The sequence below is a fragment of the Rutidosis leptorrhynchoides genome, chromosome 11 (genome assembly GCF_046630445.1).
Source record: "Rutidosis leptorrhynchoides isolate AG116_Rl617_1_P2 chromosome 11, CSIRO_AGI_Rlap_v1, whole genome shotgun sequence".
In the NCBI taxonomy this organism is placed as follows: Eukaryota; Viridiplantae; Streptophyta; class Magnoliopsida; order Asterales; family Asteraceae; genus Rutidosis; species Rutidosis leptorrhynchoides.
The window spans coordinates 70,669,944-70,690,472 of NC_092343.1; the positions used below are offsets into that span (position 1 = coordinate 70,669,944).

General features: G+C 35.1%; 1 protein-coding gene and 1 pseudogene across 1 annotated transcript; one reads left to right on the forward strand and one right to left on the reverse strand.

The window, feature by feature from the left end:
- Positions 1-1,229: 1,229 nt before the first annotated feature.
- Positions 1,230-12,446, forward strand: LOC139874667 (RAN GTPase-activating protein 1-like; annotated as a pseudogene).
- Positions 12,447-16,850: 4,404 nt separating this feature from the next.
- LOC139874668 (uncharacterized) lies at positions 16,851-17,369 on the reverse strand. The gene has a single exon (XM_071862074.1). The coding sequence runs from the start codon at positions 17,367-17,369 to the stop codon at positions 16,851-16,853; it is 519 nt and encodes a 172-aa protein (XP_071718175.1).
- Between the last annotated feature and the right edge of the window lie 3,160 nt (positions 17,370-20,529).

A 20,529-nucleotide genomic window follows, 5' to 3' on the forward strand; every position in this document is an offset into this window, starting at 1 on the left:
CATCTTTTTAATTTTAGATACATACAAAAACACATAGATTTGTTCATACAAATAACAATGAAGAATTTTTATAACAAAAACACTAAATAACTACATTCAAGGACCCTACTCTATCACACAAAAGATAAAATAAAAGTTTAGATTTTTCTTGAAATGTGGTTTTTTCTAGTCATTAAGAACATTTTTTAGTAGTTGATCATGTCAGCTTAAATAAGAGATCATAAGAAATGAAAATAGATAAAAAAATCAAATGCTAAAAAATTTACCATGTCAGGAGTTGCATTGAGCTTCTGCATTTTGGATTTCCTCCCCATTGAAATGATGTGAAATTGGTAAATTTGTGACAGATTTTGCCTCCGGTTTTTAAATTGGAATTTTGTTGTGGGTTGAAAATATAGGCCCCATTGGAATGTTTGTGACAAAAATATGATTAGATTTGACTAATATTAATTAATTAATTAATTAAGTCTACAAGAGCATTAATAATTAGCGAGTATTGTGCCTTGTTTAGTGGTTACGTTTAGTTGTGCTCGAAAGTTTTTTTTTCAGTTGTATCTTTGTTTTTTAAAGTTATTTTTAGTGGTTACGTTTTTTTCATAAAAAAAATAAAAAACTTAGCGAGTATTTCCACTTGAAAATTAGTCCGATTTGGACCTAGATACTCGACTCAAAACCAATCAATTATTATAAACTTTTTATTCTTACCATTTACACGTTATGTGGAGGTAAATTTCGTAATTCTGAAAGGGGATATAAGATTTTGATTGTAACGTGAGAATAGCAAATTTTGAAAATGTATTATGATTATGATTATGATGAATGTTAAATTTGAGTGAGTGAAAATGTTTTGAGTGGTGTGGTAGAATATGATTAAAAGTTAGGGTAAAAGAAATAAATGAACATGCAATTTTGTACATAAACTTCTTTAGTAACACACTACCAGCTGATTTTGGACAAGGCCATAGTAATTTCAAATATGAACCCTGATCGAATTCATTTAGACAGAAGAAATATACAAGATTTTAGTACTACTAAAAGAAATGTGCAGATTTAGTTATGAATGAACATGCTATTTTGTACATAAGCTTCTTTAGTAAAGAGTAACATGGTGAATTTAGTACATAAGAATGGGTCAAAATGCTTAATAATGGGTCAAAATGAACCTCGGCCGAATTGTTTTGAAAAATAAAATGACAATACAGGGTGTTATTGTAGTAATTAAATTAAAAATGTTTTTGGTAGTGGTGATGATGATCCGTACACTTTTACATTTTTGTCCTCTAAAATTTAATATGTTCAAAGTTTTTTTTTTTTTTTTTTAACAGCGATTGGGATCACCCCCGTTGCGAACATCTCCCGTTTCGACTATGCCGATTTGACCCTTCATTTTACCTTAACATCACCAAACAAGGTTAACATCACCAAACAAGGTTAGGTGCTCTTATTTGCACATAACCTTTGCACATAAACTAATATGTACAGGTTTTCTATACTACTGTTTACCTCACACTTCAATAAGACCTTTTCTCATTGCTTTTTTTTCTCAAAAAATGGAAGTTAAATTTTAATTGTGTTACAATACATATATTTGCAGGTACTTTAAAACATGGAGTCAACTCCGATCAAACGCGTCCTGTTAAACTTTGGCCTCCTAGACATAGCACAAGGTTAGTCCTCATCGAAAGTATCGTTAAAAACCTCACAACTCCATCCATTTCATCACGAAAATACGGTCTCGTAAGAAAAGAAGAGCCGATTGTAGCGACCCCGACAAATCGTCAAGTGACGGCGTCGACTACGTGGGTCTCATTACCTGGTCATAAGTCTTTATGACAATGTCTGACCAAAATATGTCACCCTCATTTCAAAATAAAGATTGTTTTCAAAGTTTACAAGAATTGTTCAACCAAAAGTTAAGTTACAAGGTTATAAGTACATTTGAAATCTAGGCGACACGGTTTAAAGTAAAGTCAAAAGACGCTCCAAGTAATGCATGTATACTCGACATCCAATGCAAGTATCAAATAGTGAGCGGAAGCATGTATCACATATCGTGCAAGACCTGAGCAAAACATAGAAATCTGTCAACGAAAACGTTGGTGAAATCATAGGTTTAAGTAAGTAAGTGAGTAAAAGTAAGTAAGTCGAACCACAAGGTTTGCAAAGTTGAAATAATAGTAACACATTCTAAAAGTTAATATTCACGAGCACCCAATTATCAAAACTTAACATTCCGTCCGTTGAATACCCCATCAATTAGTGCTAGAACAACACTGTTTCCCGAAAATATATTTCATCCGTAGACGGTAGCGAACCGTCAAAGATGAGGGTTGTCAAACCCATATGGCCATATAACATAAGTTCTCGCTTACACCATCTGATGTAACTAATGATAATCGGATTGAGGATTTTTGTTCTAAACTCGTATGTAGAATGTTTGTTTTCCCGTTCTTGTGTTCACTTAGTTCAAAAGAATCGTTTATGTTTTCTCATCCCAAAAGTAAGTTCAAAAGAGTAAAAAGTGGGACTATGATCTCACCTTGAGTGCAAGAGTTAATAAAGTACTTCGACAAGTACACGCGTGCAAAGACAAAGCTAGTCTTGACCTAAACATATAGGTTATATCAATAACGGTAAACACAAACGGTCAAAGATGTTCAATTAGTCTTATGGCTCATTACGACTCGATTATATTAACATGTGAATCAACTAGTCAAGTTTCATGCAAGATACAAGTAAATAATCATGTTAGAAAGGTTGCATAAGTATTTGGTTAAGTTTGACAAAAAGTCAAACTTGGTCGGGTCAAAGTCAACGGAAAAGTCAACGGGGTCGGGTTGGGTATCCGACAATTTTTATAAGTTATATAATCATATATGAGCATGTTAGCCAAGCTTCATGTTAATCGGAGGTCCGTAGCATAGTAAACATTTTACGTCAAAAGATCAAAGCAAACAGCCCATTTTAGTGTATCAGGACGATGTCCCAAAAATCAGGACGGTGTCCTGATATGAAGAGTGGGACGGCGTCCCAAATATCAAGACGGCGTCCCAATATGAAGAGTGGGACGGCGTCCCAAATATCAGGACGGCGTCCCAATTGCCTTCCAGGCCCTGTTTGCTGAATTTCTCAAGTGCACGACCCAAACTTCAAACAATCACAATTTATGATCCGCAAACAATTAGAACAGGTATTTTATATCATCGGAAAGCTATTTCGACAAGGAATACAACTAACCACATATCATAAATCAAAATCATCATTTAAGACAACAAAAACCTCGTCGAAAGTTCGTTAAACGTTCCAAATCAAGGTTTCAAGTTCATCAATTGCAATTTAAGTTTCGGGAATCCAATTTATACATATGATATGCCGTTTTGAAGGTAATGAAACATGTAATACAACTAAATACTTACTAACAACATTTCATGGCATTCAAATCATCAAAAGTTCATTTAAAGTCTATCAAACTCTAACGAAAATTCACAAAAATCAATAGTCATGAGTTTGATGTTTCCTTAATCAACATATACATCAAAACGAAGCTAAAGATACTAGTAACACTTTTAAAACATGCACTTTAACAATATAACAAAATTTGATCATCCAAAATCAAGGATTTAGCAAGAAATTTTCATATTGAACTAGTTACACCAAAAACAACGAATCGAGCATACAAATTACATACACGACATCACAATGAGCCATAGACACTAATTAACAACTTTATAACTCAAAAATCTCAAGAACACATAAAATTAGTGATTTTAGAAAGTTACCCAAATGAGATGAAGTTGGTATCAAATTGAAGAGGATGAAGAGAGGATTCCAAATATGTATTTTGTTTTGGTTGAAGCTTCCAAATCCGAATTTAGATGATGATTCTTTGTAGTGGTGTTTGAGAGAAAATTGGAAAGTATAGAAAGAAAATGGAAATGAAAATGAAAAGGAAAATGGGGAGGTGGGTGTTGACTAGTCAAGCTAGTCACATCTTTGCTCCAATGGCGAAACTAGTCCCTCGCGTTCGGTTGCGGGTGCGTGAATTGACCAAACGAATTATTTTAAATTACACGGAAGTACGGGAGATATTAAAAATCCGATAACGAGAATATTTAAAATGTTACTTAACAAAGGATACGAATCTAGATATGAAGGGTATTATTTAAAAAGAAAAAGACGGGCGTTAAAATAATTTAACGGAAAAATGCGGGATGTTACATTATCCACACCTCAAAAGAAATTTCGTCCCGAAATTTAGTTGGAAATAATAATCGATGCCTCTCACTCGAGACCGGAGATGTCAATGCTATGAATAAGTGAAGGTACGTCCTTGAGTGTTCTCATGAATTTGGATTTTTACGATCCCCGGTTTCAACTGGTTTTCCCCTATGAAGAGAAGTTTGTCATCAATAGTTGATGTATCTAGCAGGATTGCACGTTCCTGTTCTGCAGGACACGTTTCTAAGTTTGTTACACGAAAAGTAGGGTAAACGGAAACTTAATTGCATTGGAAGTTCTAAACGGTAGGAAGCGGTTCCAATACGCCCCAAGGTTTCAAAAGGTTCAATATTGCAGATATAGCCTTTCTCGATTTCCTAAAATGGATTTCACCTTTCCAAGGTGCGGTTTCTCAATATTACGCGATTACACACTGGGATTTGTGAGGTTTTCATCTAAGTTTGGTATAACTCTTCTGGCGACCATGGGTTGTCTCTAGCCCTCCTCGGACTTGAACGATCTCAATTGTTGTTTCTTGATGGAGTTCAGATTCGGCGATTTGCTTGCCGCATGCTTTGGTTAAATGAACAGGGTATGACATTAGCGGCCATATAGGGTTTCGGAAGTGCCGCGTTAATATACGAGTGATAGCTGTCGTCGTAAAAGGAACTACTAAAGGTGACAATACCAGTCTGTAACATGTCTTTCCAAGATTGAATCGTACGTTTGCTCGGTTCGTCGGTTGTGGGAGATACGCGGTACGTATGTCCAAGTGGGTTTCCAAGGTTTCTTGCAAAACTAGAAGCGATACGAGTATTTTGATCCGAGGTAATTGGCAATGGTACACCGTGTTAGAATAGGACCTCTTAAGATATGTTTGAACAAGTCAGTTAGGGTTCGAAAAAAAAATGTTCGTTAGGACTATTCACCCTCGTGGCGAATACTAAGGTAATATGAGAAATTTCTCTATCCATGGAGAAATGTTACAAGGAGTTCCCTTAAACGGAAGTGCGAGCGATAAAGATAGGACTGAAATGAGGACTTAGAATAGGATGAGCTTACATCTCGAGGTTGCCATAACGTGCCTCTAGTTGTCAAAAGTTGAAGTCTGAAAGAGAAATGAGGTAGTACACGTAGTTGTATAGTTCGGGGTTGAATAATAGTTGACCGATTATCAGAAACACAAGGGCGTTAAGTCAAAGAAGAGTGAAGTATCGTTGGATTGTGTGTTATCTTAAATCCCAGTAATATCAGACGGTGATGGTGAAATAACAGAGGTAGGTAGTGTGGTACGGGATGACGAGAAAATTGATCGGATCCACAATTTAGTATTCGAATTCTTCGTGCAAAATAACGAATTTCAGTTATGTTGATTTTTGAGTCGAGAGAGTATGCCTTTCGGCGTTCAAGTAGAAATATTTCCATGTTTGAGTTCCATCTGTTGCTATACGATTTTAACTAGAAATGTTGGTGTGAAGAATCACGCTCAAGGTTCGAACACGGAGAGGTTTAGAGTTTTCCTTAGTGAGTTAACGAGTTTAAAAGTCGTGTGACACGAGAAAAGTCAGAAATGAATCTTCGGTAACAACCGGTGAGATCTAATATTTTTACGAATATAAGTCTGAGTTGGGAGAGTTTCCTGATTACATGTGGCTTGATTTCGAGATTGATTGTAATGCCTTGACCATTAACATCATGGTCTAGAAAATTGGACTTCGTTCAACAGAAACTCTCACTTGGAGAATTTGGTATAGAGTTGCTCTTTTCTCAAAAGTTCGAGCTTAAGATGGTGATGTTGTTCGTTTTCCTTCTTTACTTGGATAGGTCAAGATATCATCTATAAATACGATAACGAATTAGTCTATATGAATTTGCATACGCGGTTCGAGAGGTTTGTGGATACGGGCGTGCCTTGGATAAATCGAATGGTACCAAGAGAGATTTACAACTAACGTTGTGAGTTCGGAAGATGGCTTAGGAGACATCGTCTCCCTTAACCCCCAATTGGTGATAACCGGAACGGAGGTCGATTTGGAATACACACGAGTTTCACGCAAATAATCATGAGGTCATGGATACGAGGAAGTGGGTATCGGTTTCCAACCGAAAATTATTTAGTTCACAAAAATCCATACATAATTGTAGGAAAGAAAGAAAAAAAAAATTTCTCCTTAACGAATAGGTTTTGAGCTCCTTAGTTCTATAGGTGTCAAGTCATAATTCTTAACGTATATCCTCTGATAAAATTTATAGGCACACAATATATTCCGTTGGTCACTTAAATTGCCTAAGTAGTGTCTAGGGAAAAAGTGGAGTGCAAAGAGCACGAGTCAAAGACTTGGTTATAAAACGTCTAGCGGTAATGGAATCGAATAAGTATGAAGTATACGGTTTGTTGTGAAGAAACGTACCCGTTACTAGTCCATCGTCGTTCCGGGCATCCTAGGTGTCGATGTTGAAGGTTCAACGGCGTGCGTTGGGGTTGGTTTTCTTATTTGGGCACACATTCCTAAAATGACCCAGTTGGCCACATTCGAAGCAAGCACCCGTTCTGTGTGCGTTGGGCATCTTTCGAGCGACGGGTCCTTGGCGCCGGTGGCGAAACCTGCCACATCCTTCAAAGTGATGCTTGTGGCATTCGTTACAAAAAGGTAGTTTTCCGGCATAGCCTTTCTTGTCGTTGGAGGTAAAAGGCTTCTTGGCGGGGTTGTTGTTATTGTTGTGGTTGCTTGATTGAGAGGATTCCCATGTTCTTTTGTTGTTACTCGGGTGGTTCTCAACCATTGGTGCCGGTGCTTCCATTTCATTCACCGTTTCTAAGTCTTGGCGGGCCATTGTTAAAGCCTCTTGTAGGTTAGTGGGTTGAGATGTCATTACCTTGTGTTGAATGCTCTTAGGGAGGCCATCCATGTAAAGTTCGACTCTTAGGGATTCGGGAGTCATGAGATTTGGACACATTGAGACTAGTTCGGTAAACCGTTGATTATAAGCTCCGAGGTCATTCCCGACCGTTCTTAAATTCCTTAGCCCTTGCTCGAGCCTTCGAGTCTCATCGCGCGGGAAGTATTCGGTGATCATTCTTTCTCTTAATTCGGTCCAAGAGAGTGTAAGGGCTTCATCGATACCCACTGATTGTACATACGTGTTCCACCATGAGAGAGCGATACCGGTAAGAGTGAGGGTGGAAAACTTGACCTTATCTTGGTCTCGACAACCGCTTGTGTTAAAAACGGTCTCCATTTGTTCAAACCATCGGGTGAGAGTAACCGGTCCCCCGGTTCCATCGAAAGTGGGAGGATTGTACTTCATGAAGTTCTTGTAGGAGCAACCTTCGATTGAATTACCGGCTCCATGATTGTTGTTGTTAGAAAAGTGATCGGCCACGGCCGTACCCACGGCGGTGGTTATCATTCGTTGAAGAGCTTGTTCTAGAGTTTCGAGAGGAGTATTGTGTTGACCTTGGTGAGCCATTGTTCCTTCATGAGACAAGAATATCGTTGGTTAGTATTTTCAACAATACTAACCGTGGCATGGAATAAGGATAGAGAGAAAATTTTCCTTGACTCGCCTTAAATTCTCTATGTCATAATGTCGGAACGTCCATGTGAATCACCGTAATATAATCCCGGAAATTATATTACCCTGATTCTCATGTGCATTTAACATTACTTCATAAAGTCAAGGTGGCGCATCAACAAAATTTATCAACGTAAGATCAAGATCGAATACGAGTTAGATATGATAGAAGAGTTCGAGTATAAATGCACAATTAGTCAAATAATTCCTACTTCAGTCTATATGCCGGTTGTAGTCTAGATTCACCTATGTACCCTATGACTCGGGGTGGACACAAATGAACTCTAAATCCCTACAACCAAGGCTCTGATACCACTTGTAGCGACCCCGACAAATCGTCAAGTGACGGCGTCGACTACGTGGGTCCCATTACCTGGTCATAAGTCTTTATGACAATGTCTGACCAAAATATGTCACCCTCATTTCAAAATAAAGATTGTTTTCAAAGTTTACAAGAATTGTTCAACCAAAAGTTAAGTTACAAGGTTATAAGTACATTTGAAATCTAGGCGACACGGTTTAAAGTAAAGTCAAAAGACGCTCCAAGTAATGCATGTATACTCGACATCCAATGCAAGTATCAAATAGTGAGCGGAAGCATGTATCACATATCGTGCAAGACCTGAGCAAAACATAGAAATCTGTCAACGAAAACGTTGGTGAAATCATAGGTTTAAGCAAGTAAGTGAGTAAAAGTAAGTAAGTCGAACCACAAGGTTTGCAAAGTTGAAATAATAGTAACACATTCTAAAAGTTAATATTCACGAGCACCCAATTATCAAAACTTAACATTCCGTCCGTTGAATACCCCGTCAATTAGTGCTAGAACAACACTGTTTCTCGAAAATATATTTCATCCGTAGACGGTAGCGAACCGTCAAAGATGAGGGTTGTCAAACCCATATGGCCATATAACATAAGTTCTCGCTTACACCATCTGATGTAACTAATGATAATCGGATTGAGGATTTTTGTTCTAAACTCGTATGTAGAATGTTTGTTTTCCCGTTCTTGTGTTCACTTAGTTCAAAAGAATCGTTTATGTTTTCTCATCCCAAAAGTAAGTTCAAAAGAGTAAAAAGTGGGACTATGATCTCACCTTGAGTGCAAGAGTTAATAAAGTACTTCGACAAGTACACGCGTGCAAAGACAAAGCTAGTCTTACCTAAACATATAGGTTATATCAATAACGGTAAACACAAACGGTCAAAGATGTTCAATTAGTCCTATGGCTCATTACGACTCGATTATATTAACATGTGAATCAACTAGTCAAGTTTCATGCAAGATACAAGTAAATAATCATGTTAGAAAGGTTGCATAAGTATTTGGTTAAGTTTGACAAAAAGTCAAACTTGGTCGGGTCAAAGTCAACGGGGTCGGGTTGGGTATCCGACAATTTTTCTAAGTTATATAATCATATATGAGCATGTTAGCCAAGCTTCATGTTAATCGGAGGTCCGTAGCATAGTAAACATTTTACGTCAAAAGATCAAAGCAAACAGCCCATTTTAGTGTATCAGGACGATGTCCCAAAAATCAGGACGGTGTCCTGATATGAAGAGTGGGACGGCGTCCCAAATATCAAGACGGCATCCCAATATGAAGAGTGGGACGGCGTCCCAAATATCAGGACGGCGTCCCAATTGCCTTCCAGGCCCTGTTTGCTGAATTTCTCAAGTGCACGACCCAAACTTCAAACAATCACAATTTATGATCCGCAAACAATTAGAACAGGTATTTTATATCATCGGAAAGCTATTTCGACAAGGAATACAACTAACCACATATCATAAATCAAAATCATCATTTAAGACAACAAAAACCTCGTCGAAAGTTCGTTAAACGTTCCAAATCAAGGTTTCAAGTTCATCAATTGCAATTTAAGTTTCGGGAATCCAATTTATACATATGATATGCCGTTTTGAAGGTAATGAAACATGTAATACAACTAAATACTTACTAACAACATTTCATGGCATTCAAATCATCAAAAGTTCATTTAAAGTCTATCAAACTCTAACGAAAATTCACAAAAATCAATAGTCATGAGTTTGATGTTTCCTTAATCAACCTATACATCAAAACGAAGCTAAAGATACTAGTAACACTTTTAAAACATGCACTTTAACAATCTAACAACATTTGATCATCCAAAATCAAGGATTTAGCAAGAAATTTTCATATTGAACTAGTTACACCAAAAACAACGAATCGAGCATACAAATTACATACACGACATCACAATGAGCCATAGACACTAATTAACAACTTTATAACTCAAAAATCTCAAGAACACATAAAATTAGTGATTTTAGAAAGTTACCCAAATGAGATGAAGTTGGTATCAAATTGAAGAGGATGAAGAGAGGATTCCAAATATGTATTTTGTTTTGGTTGAAGCTTCCAAATCCGAATTTAGATGATGATTCTTTGTAGTGGTGTTTGAGAGAAAATTGGAAAGTATAGAAAGAAAATGGAAATGAAAATGAAAAGGAAAATGGGGAGGTGGGTGTTGACTAGTCAAGCTAGTCACATCTTTGCTCCAATGGCGAAACTAGTCCCTCGCGTTCGGTTGCGGGTGCGTGAATTGACCAAACGAATTATTTTAAATTACACGGAAGTACGGGAGATATTAAAAATCCGATAACGAGAATATTTAAAATGTTACTTAACAAAGGATACGAATCTAGATATGAAGGGTATTATTTAAAAAGAAAAAGACGGGCGTTAAAATAATTTAACGGAAAAATGCGGGATGTTACACCGATGAAGGCGCAAAACACATAGGCGGCAGCCCGTTTATATGAAGAAGAGCCTGAAAGTGACGGTAGTTCAGCAGTACAAGTTTACGCTAAAGAATCAAGTAAACTCATGGTAGAAGTTGTCAAACGTGGCCCCGCCCAAAAAATAACCAAGAAACAATACCCGAATTCGCCACGTCAGATCAAGTTTTTGACATATTGGGTGGACGTCGCGCGTTTATTGAAGCCGAAGAAGAAAAATAGATACTAAAATCGTTAAAATCGCCCGAATACAAATTTACAAAAATTTGTTTTAGTAATAGAAGTTTCGGGTAACCTGCAGCCCATGTGGCTGCAACTATATTACCGTCTGTTAAAGATCAGTTGACCGAAGTTGACTTATCGGATATTGTTTCTAGAAGGCCCGAACCGGAAGCGGTTCAAGTTATGAAAATGTTTTCGTCGGCTCTAGAAGGTTCTGAATTGACTTATTTGAATTTATCGAATAATGCGTTGGGTGAAAAAGGCGTTCGAGCGTGTGGTGATCTTTTAAAGTCTCAAAGTAATCTTGTTGAGTTGCATTTAATGAATGCGGGTATTTCAAAAGATGCTGCGAAAGCCGTTTGTGAGTTAATTCGGTCGACTAAAAAACTTAAGATTCTTCATTTTCATCATAATATGACTGGAGATGAAGGTGCTATCGCAATCTCTGAACTTGTGAACAGATCTCCTAATTTGGAAGATTTCAGGTATAGGTGTCAAAATGGGCGGGTTGGAACAGGTCAAAATGAACTTGTTGAAAACATTAAAATTTTGATAATGGAAGGTCAAAATAAACCTGGGTCAAAACATTAAATTTTGGGTCAAAATAAACCTGGGTCAAAACATTAAATTTTGGGTCAAAATGAACCTATGTCAAAACATTAAATTTTGGGTCAAAATGAACCTGTGTCAAAACCTTAAATTTTGGATCAAAATAGTAAGAAACAGCTGACGGGTCGGTAAGTGGTAACTAACTACAACCAAATTTGATGATTTCTTTATGGTAGTTACTCAAACGACAAATTTGACTCGTTACTTTCAAATCGTATGACATCCTTGACCCATTTGACCCGCATTGATGTAAACTATTTGTAAATTAACATATTAAACCCATTAACTAAATTGACCCGCTTCTTTAAATGGGTCAAAATTTCCATTTCTATTTGCAGGTGTTCATCTTCAAGGGTTGGCTCTAACGAGGGTGTAGTCCTAGCCGTAGCGCTAAATAATTGTACCCTAATGAGGACACTCGACGTACGCGACAACATATTCGGACCAAAACCGAGAGTTACATTAAGTCAAGCTCTTTCGATTCATATTAATCTAACCGAACTTTACCTAAGTTACTTAAACTTAGAAAACGAAGGAATTATCGCCATTGCAAACGCTCTAAAAGATTCCGATTCATCTCTCGAAATTTTGGAATTGGCGGAAAACAACATCACGTCCGAATCATCTAACGCTTTGGCGACTTGTATAACTTCAAAGAAACGTTCGTTAACAAAACTAAACTTATCGGAAAACGAACTTAAAGATGAAGGTGCTATAACTATTGGAAAAGCGCTTGAAGCCGAGTTTGGACGATTGTGTATAGTTGACATGAGCATTAACGGGATTGATAATGATGGGGCGGTTAAATTGGCGAAAGCGGTTATTGGTAAACCGGGGTTTACGTTGTTAAATATTAACGTTAACTTTTTGTCGTATAAAGGAGTTGAGGAAGTTAAGGAGATTTTTAAGAATGTGCCACGTATGCTTGTACCACTCGATGAGAACGATCCGCAAGGTACCGAAAATGGTCAAGATGAGAATTTTAACGAGCTCGGATCGAAGCTTGAGGATCTCGAAATGAAGAGGAAAGAATAGGTTTGTGTTGTGAGATTTCAAGATTCTTCAACTTTAGAACCAAAAAGGTGACAAAATGGGTCAGGATGAAACAGGTCGAGTGTCGGCCCAAATTCGTTTGAGTTGACCCGCCCAAATTCTTTTGCCGTCCTCTTTAGAGAATAACTAAATATGTTAATTAAGATCAAGAAATTAAAATAAGCATACATTACTTTACTTCTAATAAAACAATCAGGACTCCTAATATAGTGTACTTTGTTTTGTAATTATCTTTTCTTTTCTTTTTTTTGTTTATGTAAAAAGATATTTATAATAAAGGAATCAGTAAAACTGACATAAACTTACACTACAAATGTCATAAAACAAACACAGAAATGTTTTTGCAGTTTTCAAGCAACATACCATAAGTTATAACTACATCAGAGTTAAAGATTTAACTTCAGTTTCTTACAATATTAGCTTCTGCTAGAGCAAAGTCACTTACTTTTTTGGTCGTTTTTACATTTCTTGGTGGTTAAACTTTTTGCCGCACCACGACCATCGCCGACTGTGGAAGTAGGCCCACCAACATGCGACACAGGACAAACGAAAGCTTGAATCGCCTTTTCAAGATTCGATACAACACCCGTGTACGTAGATTTGCTCATGTTCTCGTACTGTCATCATAGCAAAATAACAACAATGAGTGAATCAGCACTTAGAAATAGAACAAAGAATGTTACAATATTAGTAATAGTATTCAACTAGGGTGTGTGGGCCCCGTTTCACTGGGGCAAAAAGCAAACAAACAAAAACTAAAACAAAATATTGGATTTTTTAAAAAAATGTGAAATTACTAAAATACCCCTGCGTATAAAACTGTGAACGTTACTTTCACGGGTCATCTTAGTAATTTAACATCGTATAATGAGTAATTCTTTCCACAAAAAATAACATGACAAAGGGTCAAACTATTAGAAAAAGTTCAATAAAATACTGGGATGTATGTATATCCTATGAGTAGTGAGATATTATATGATGTCAAATAGAATTGGAATTAAAAAATGTTGGCAGGTTGACCCAATTCAAGGTGACTACTGAGCAACCAAAATAGTATTATACCAGTTTCGAACTTTTACCTAATCCGCAAATTTGCAACCTACAACAAAATGGTAGATCTAAAAAACCATTAGATGTAGCGGAATATACAACAACAACAAAACCCAATAACACATGAGTGGTGTATGGGGGAGGTGAGATGTAGACAATCCTTCCCCTATCCGAGAATAAAAACAAGTCATTTCTCCACCCAGAGTGAAACACTCTCAAAAGTAGAAGAAAGTCATCCCTCTCTCTATTCTACGGATAAAGAGATTGCTTCCGAGTGGACCTCCGGCCAATAAGTAGGAAATTTTTTTTTTTTTTTTTAAGTAAAATTAAATTAAAAATAAAATTGAAACACCATGAAAATGGTAGAATCAAATTTCCATGGGTTTTAAATCCTGCCTGGAATTCAATTTAGGCTCTAAACGGCAGTCAAGACGCCAATAAATCGACGCTTGCTGTTGACTCAAAAATAGAGACTCAAAAATGTAGCGGAATATAGTGATCCGAAAATAACCTACCACTTCAAGTTTTCCTAGAGCGATTTCAAGAATTCTAGTAACCTCATGGTTTTCCGAAGTTAAAGCTTCAATCTGAAAATGACACAAAAACACGTTTTGTTACATATCTTACCTCCGTTGTTGGACATATATGCACACTGGCGAAACTAGTAAGGGGCAGGGGTGTCATCTGCCCCTAGTGAATATGAAATTTTTAGTGCAAAAATTTTAGATTTTTTGATTTTGCCCAGAGCGAATTTTTTCTTTTCCATAAGTCTTAATATTTTGCCCTCAAAGCCTCCCATTTTGCCAAAAAGTTTCCATATTTTGTCCAAAAACATCCACATTTTGGCCAAAAACTTCTATATTTTGCCCAATAGTCTCAATATTTAGCTAAAAAAAGTTACTAGGCTTTTAATTTTTTTTTGTCCCATGTTAAAAAATTTTATTTTTCCGACACTGCTTATGTACCTCTGTATGGGGCCTATAAACATGATAAACGTTAAACATACGGTTCTCAATTTAGCAGTGTTGCAGAACTCGAAATTAAATTACTCAACGAGTACTCGGTTTTGGCAGCTCGTGGAGTACTCAGTCAAACCTGGTCAAACCCGGTCAAAACTCGACCAAAAAACGGAAAATCAGTCCAAACTGATAAAAAAAATCGGCCAAAATCGGTTAAAGTCAAACTCAGTCGACATCCGAGCACTCCCCGATTGCCTGAGTACTCCGTAAAAGGTCCTGACCGAGTGCTCCTCGAGTAGCGATTTTGCAACCTTGCAATTTAGACAAAATAAAATCGACAAAAAAGGTAACAAAAGATACAAAAATTTGATAATGCAAGGGTTAACCTTCTTTTGAGATTCAAGATATAAACTCTTGTAGATGAGGTTAACTGATGTGCTCTCACAGGAACCATTCCCATTTGCATCCTGTTCTCATCAAACAAAACTTAAAAACATCATTTGATACAAAAACCAATAGCTTATAGCTTATACAACATTATACTAAAATACAATATACGGTTAACAATAACAACAACAACAACAACAAAACCCAATCCCACACGTGTAGGTATGGGGAGGTGAGACGTAGACAATCCTTCCTCTACCCTAGAATAAAGAGAAGTCATTTCTCCTCCCGAGTGAAACTCTCCAAGACTAGAGAAAGTCTTCCCTCTCTATATTCGACGGATAGAGAGATTGCTTCGAAAACTTGTTAAGTGTTGAATATCATACCGTGTCTTTAAATCCTCGAACGGCTTTTATAAGATCATCGATCTTTTCTTTTAATGTCTTATGACTTGACGAAGGCACGTAACGTGTGCCATTATTACGCACGTGATCATTATGTGGCAGCGGTGGTTCACCGTTAACTTCAACGAGCGGTTCATCTTCTTCCTTTTCACTATCTAAAAGATTAATTTCTTCAATTTCGTGATTCGTAACGGGCTTGATTATACTTCGAAGCCGCCCTGAACGTCTCACGACAACAGGGTCAGGAACAAGATGATCTGAACCGTTGATCAAAGTCGTTGACACCTGACCATGATTCTTAGCATAACATGACATAAGAATAGTAGAATTAGCTAATTTAATTTTTGGTTTATGAAGTATTTATAGTAGAAAACAAACATGCTTAAACATTTCAGCCAGGAATAACATGAATGGATTATATATACAGCCATGCATGATAAACATAAGTAGCATACAATCATCATCAATCATCATCAATAAAATTATTTGGCAAAAATAAATAAAAATAATAATAACAAATAATGTGTTGATTTCTGCAAGCGCTAAAAAAAAAAAAAAAAAAAAATCAGTGTCAAATTGAAAAAGGGCTAATACCATAAGATTTCAACATACAATATTGATTGAAGTCTTAACACTAAACTCGAAATATATTTCATATCCAAATCCAAATAAAACTTTAAATGATATAATTTAAACAAAGAATTCACATTTTCATGATATAAGAATAAAGACATACACACTTTAAAGCCCACATCTTTTAAACTTAAATAAATACATAGAAAAACACATAGATATGTTCATGCAAATAACCGGTCCGGTAAGCATTTTTAGAGTGTTGTTGGAACCCTAAAAAACTACCTTCAAGGACCCTAATCTATCACCCCGAAATATAAAAGAATAAATTAGGTTCCCTGAAATGTGGTTTTTTTAGTCATTAAAAACAATTTTAATAGTTGATCATGTCAACTTATAAATTATAACAAGAAGTATGAAGGACATGCAGAGATGAAAATAGAAAAAATAAATTGTCAAAAAATTACCATATCAGGAGTAGCATTGAGCTTCTGCATTTTGGGTTTCCTCCCCATTGAAATGATGTGAAATTGGTAAATTTGTGAGACAAAATTTATGACAGAGATTTTGCTTACTGTGTTTTTGAATAGGATATCGTGTTGGGTCGAAAATATGGGCCCAATTGAAGTTGTTGAGAGATATTATTATTATTAAATTAATTTTTAATTAAAAGATTTTCAGAATCAAAGCATTAACTAGCAAGTATTTCCACTTAAAGTAGATTGTTCGATTTCCACGCCGGGTTCTAAATCAACCAAGGGTAAATCAAAGGTCAGGAAATTCGCATCCGGTAGGCGGTTGGATTTGTTTGTTTTGCTGGGCTCGTAATATTGTTTTTTTTTTTTTTTTTTTTTTTTTCCGAACGGGAGAAAAAATATATTAAATACAAGCTAAAAAAAGCTATAAGAATTTACAAGCAGTCCAATGAGTTTCGTAAAGACAAAGTCCAGTCTAATCTAGCCTTTTTGAATCTAGAAAAAAGCCAATTAAAAGCCGTTACAATGATACTGTCATTACACATGTGATTTCGAAAACTTTTGATCGTTGAAAGCGTAACTATTACGAAGTCTCCACAGGTTCCACAGAGCCGCAATGAAAATAGCCTGAACAATGACACGATGGTTCTTTGAGTTTGGAAAATTATCAATCCATATCCAAAGAATATCGATTGACTGCCAAAAAGGGAGATCAATTTGTAACCAAGATGCGATACCTGACCAAACCTGCTTGCTGATATTGCAATTTAAGAAAATGTGCTCCTCCGACTCTACCTCATTGCCATACCAAACGCAATTCAGATCCGCTATATGAACATTTCGTCGAATTAAACTAGCTTTATAAGCTAATCGATGTAACCGAAGACGCCATATAAATACTTTAACTATAATAGGAATCAAGTTACTCCAGTATGTAGCGAAAGAAAAAGGTGCAAAATAATGGCAATCAATTAGATTCCGAACTGTTGAAACCGAATATTGTTTGTTACCGTCACCCATCCAAACCCACGAGTCAGAACTAGAAGAAAGAGACATGTTTGATAACTGATTCATCATCTCATCAAAGGAAGACTGCTCATCGCCACCTCTCAAGGGGCGACGCCAATGCCACACCCAATTACCATCTCTGAATCGATCAGCTATCTAGCTACCTTTATTGACGTCAAGAGCAAATAGCCTGGGGAATAAGTTAGCAAGGGTATTACCGACTGTCACATCCCCAAATAGGGCCTGGGATATTTGTGACTAATTATATCAAATCACAGTTGTATAAAAGAGAACGACTCTATATGAGACGTTTTATTGAGTTTTGCAGCAGAAGATAAATAGATTACATTGTATTTAGAGCATTAAATGTCTTTAATTGATATGATATGTAATGAAGACTCCAAGCATAGCAAACAATCATCATCAAAGCAGCAGATATACAGCGGAAGCAATATTTAAGTACCTGAGAATAAACATGCTTAAAAAGTCAACACGAGGTTGAGTGAGTTCATAGGTTTGTCATAAATAATGATTTCAGTAATAGATATAGACCACAAGATTTTTAAAAAGTAGATCTCGCAGGGATCTAAAAGTAATGCCAAGTTTGTGTTATTTAGACTAAACAGTTTCAAAGTTTGCCCCGTGACAAGTTGTACTGTCCTTGTCGGTTTGAATCATTATTAAGTAATACAATGACTTGGTCAAATGTATCGGAGACGTTACTCCCGATAGGCCTACCCCCAATAATTAAGAATGCGTTATGTAAAAGCAATTAAAAATATCACAGTGGGGACTTGCATGACATAGCCAGATATAACACAGTTTAATAGCTGGTACTTGTGCCTAACGTGTAAAACAGTTATAAAAGTTGCGCATGCATTCTCAGCCCAAAAATACATATAAAAAGGGAGATATGAAAACTTACGATACGATACAATAGTTTTAGTAATTTTGCATAGGATGGCACTGAACAAGTGCAGAGTTGACCTCGGATTCACGAACATATATCAAGTATATATATTAACACATATACTTGTAATCGAATAAGTTTGTATATATTATTTCACTTGTTATATATTCTTATATATATATATATATATATATATATATATATATATATATATATATATATATATATATATATATATATATATATATATTCTATGTATAAGTATTTATTTGATAAAATGACTTTAATAGTGATAATGAATAAAGAGTTGTATTATTTTGTAATAACAATAGTAATACTAGTAGTAAAAATGATAATAATCATAATAAGATTTTAAAAATAATAATAATAATAATATAGTTTTAATGATAGCAAAAATAATAATAATGATAATACTTTTTAATAATAATAATACTAATAATAATAATTATACTTTATTAATAATGATAGTACTTAATAACAAAAATGATAATGATAATTCTTGATATTAATGATAATAATGTTAATAATTCTATTAGTGATAAAAATAATGATATTAATAATAATAATTGTAAAAATATTAATTTTACTGTTAATGTTAGTTATGATAATGGATGGCTCTATTGAGTCGACTGCAATCGTCGATTTGATGGCGACTTGACTGACTCCTAGAGCCTAAATTAAATTCCAGGCAGGATTTAAAACCCATGGAAATTTGATTCTACCATTTTCATGGCGTCTATTATTATTATTATTATTTTTTAAAAATAAAACCTTTTTCCTACTTAAAGGCCGGATGTCCTCTCGGAAGCAATCTCTTTATCCGTCGAATAAAGAGAGGGATGACTTTCTCTACTCTTGAGAGTGTTTCACTCTGGGTGGAAAAATGACTTATCTTTATTCTCGGATAGGGGAAGGATTGTCTACATATTACCTCCCCCATACACCACTCATGTGGTATTGGGTATTGTTGTTGTTGTTGTTGTTGTTGTTGTTGTTGTTGTTGTTGTTGTTGTTGTTGTTGTTGTTGTTAGTTATGATAATGATTTTAGTAATTACATAATAATACTCATTATAATATAAGTTATAATACTTATAACGATAATAATAATAATGATTATGATACTAGTAATAAAAATAATAATAATAATATAGTGTTAATGATACTAATAATAATACTTATAATGATGTTAGTAGTAGTAGTAATAATAATAATAATAATAATAATAATAATAATAATAATAATAATAATAATAATAATAATAATAGAAATGGAAACTACCTTAGAAAGCTTTCTTAAAAAAAAAATGCCCAAGACGGGGCTCGAACCCGAGACCTCTCGCTAACCCGAAACATCCCTTAACCACTCCTCTGCCATTGTTTTTCTGTTTTAATACTAGACATATATATATGTATATGTATATATATATATATATATATATATATATATATATATATATATATATATATATATATATATATATATATAACTGCTTCTTCTTCTTCATATACTTAATTCAAATCGACCAGGGATCAATCCTAACTTCAATCTAAGAATACGAATTTTAACTTGTAATTGAAGCATAACTATCTGTTTTGGTGATTTGATTTAATCAGAAAAAAATAAGATGAAGCAGCCTGATGAACACGATTATGAACTCAAACTTGAATTTCGAATTTAAGATCGTTTTAGCTATCGACTTCAACATGAAATAGGTTCTAATTCCTTCCTATAAACTTTCTAAATCCTCAATTGAACTTGAAACACAAAAACGATTACGAATTTGATCGAAGAAAATTGTTTCACTTTTTAAAACCAAAACTTTGACTCAACAATTCAGATTCGATAGCAAAAATTGGATTTTCAAACTTTGCAGATAGTTTGCATAAAGGATTCCTAACAAAGCTGCACTTACAGATTTCTAATTGGTAATCGAATTCGAATTATGGCAAAAAAAATGGAAAACAGAGGTATCGATGGATAAAAAAATATATTTTTGTTTTTGATTCAACAATTGCAGTAGGATATATATATAATGTGTGATCAACTAACAATACTTTGTTTGTGTTATACTCATTGTCAAGAATAAATCACGATCAAGAAAAAAAATATAGGCAGTCCACGATTTGATAAAAAAATAAAAAAATGGCGACAGGTTTATTTAATCAGGAGAAAAATATATAAAAATATAATGATGGTTTATAAAAAATTTAAAAGCAGATTTATGGATTAATAATACAGATTTAGTTTTTAAAAAAAAAATCAAAAGCAGTTAGTAC

Excerpts from the sequence above, each read along its gene's own strand:
- LOC139874668 (XM_071862074.1), bottom strand. The coding sequence starts at position 17,369 with ATGTCTCTTTCTTCTAGTTCTGACTCGTGGGTTTGGATGGGTGACGGT.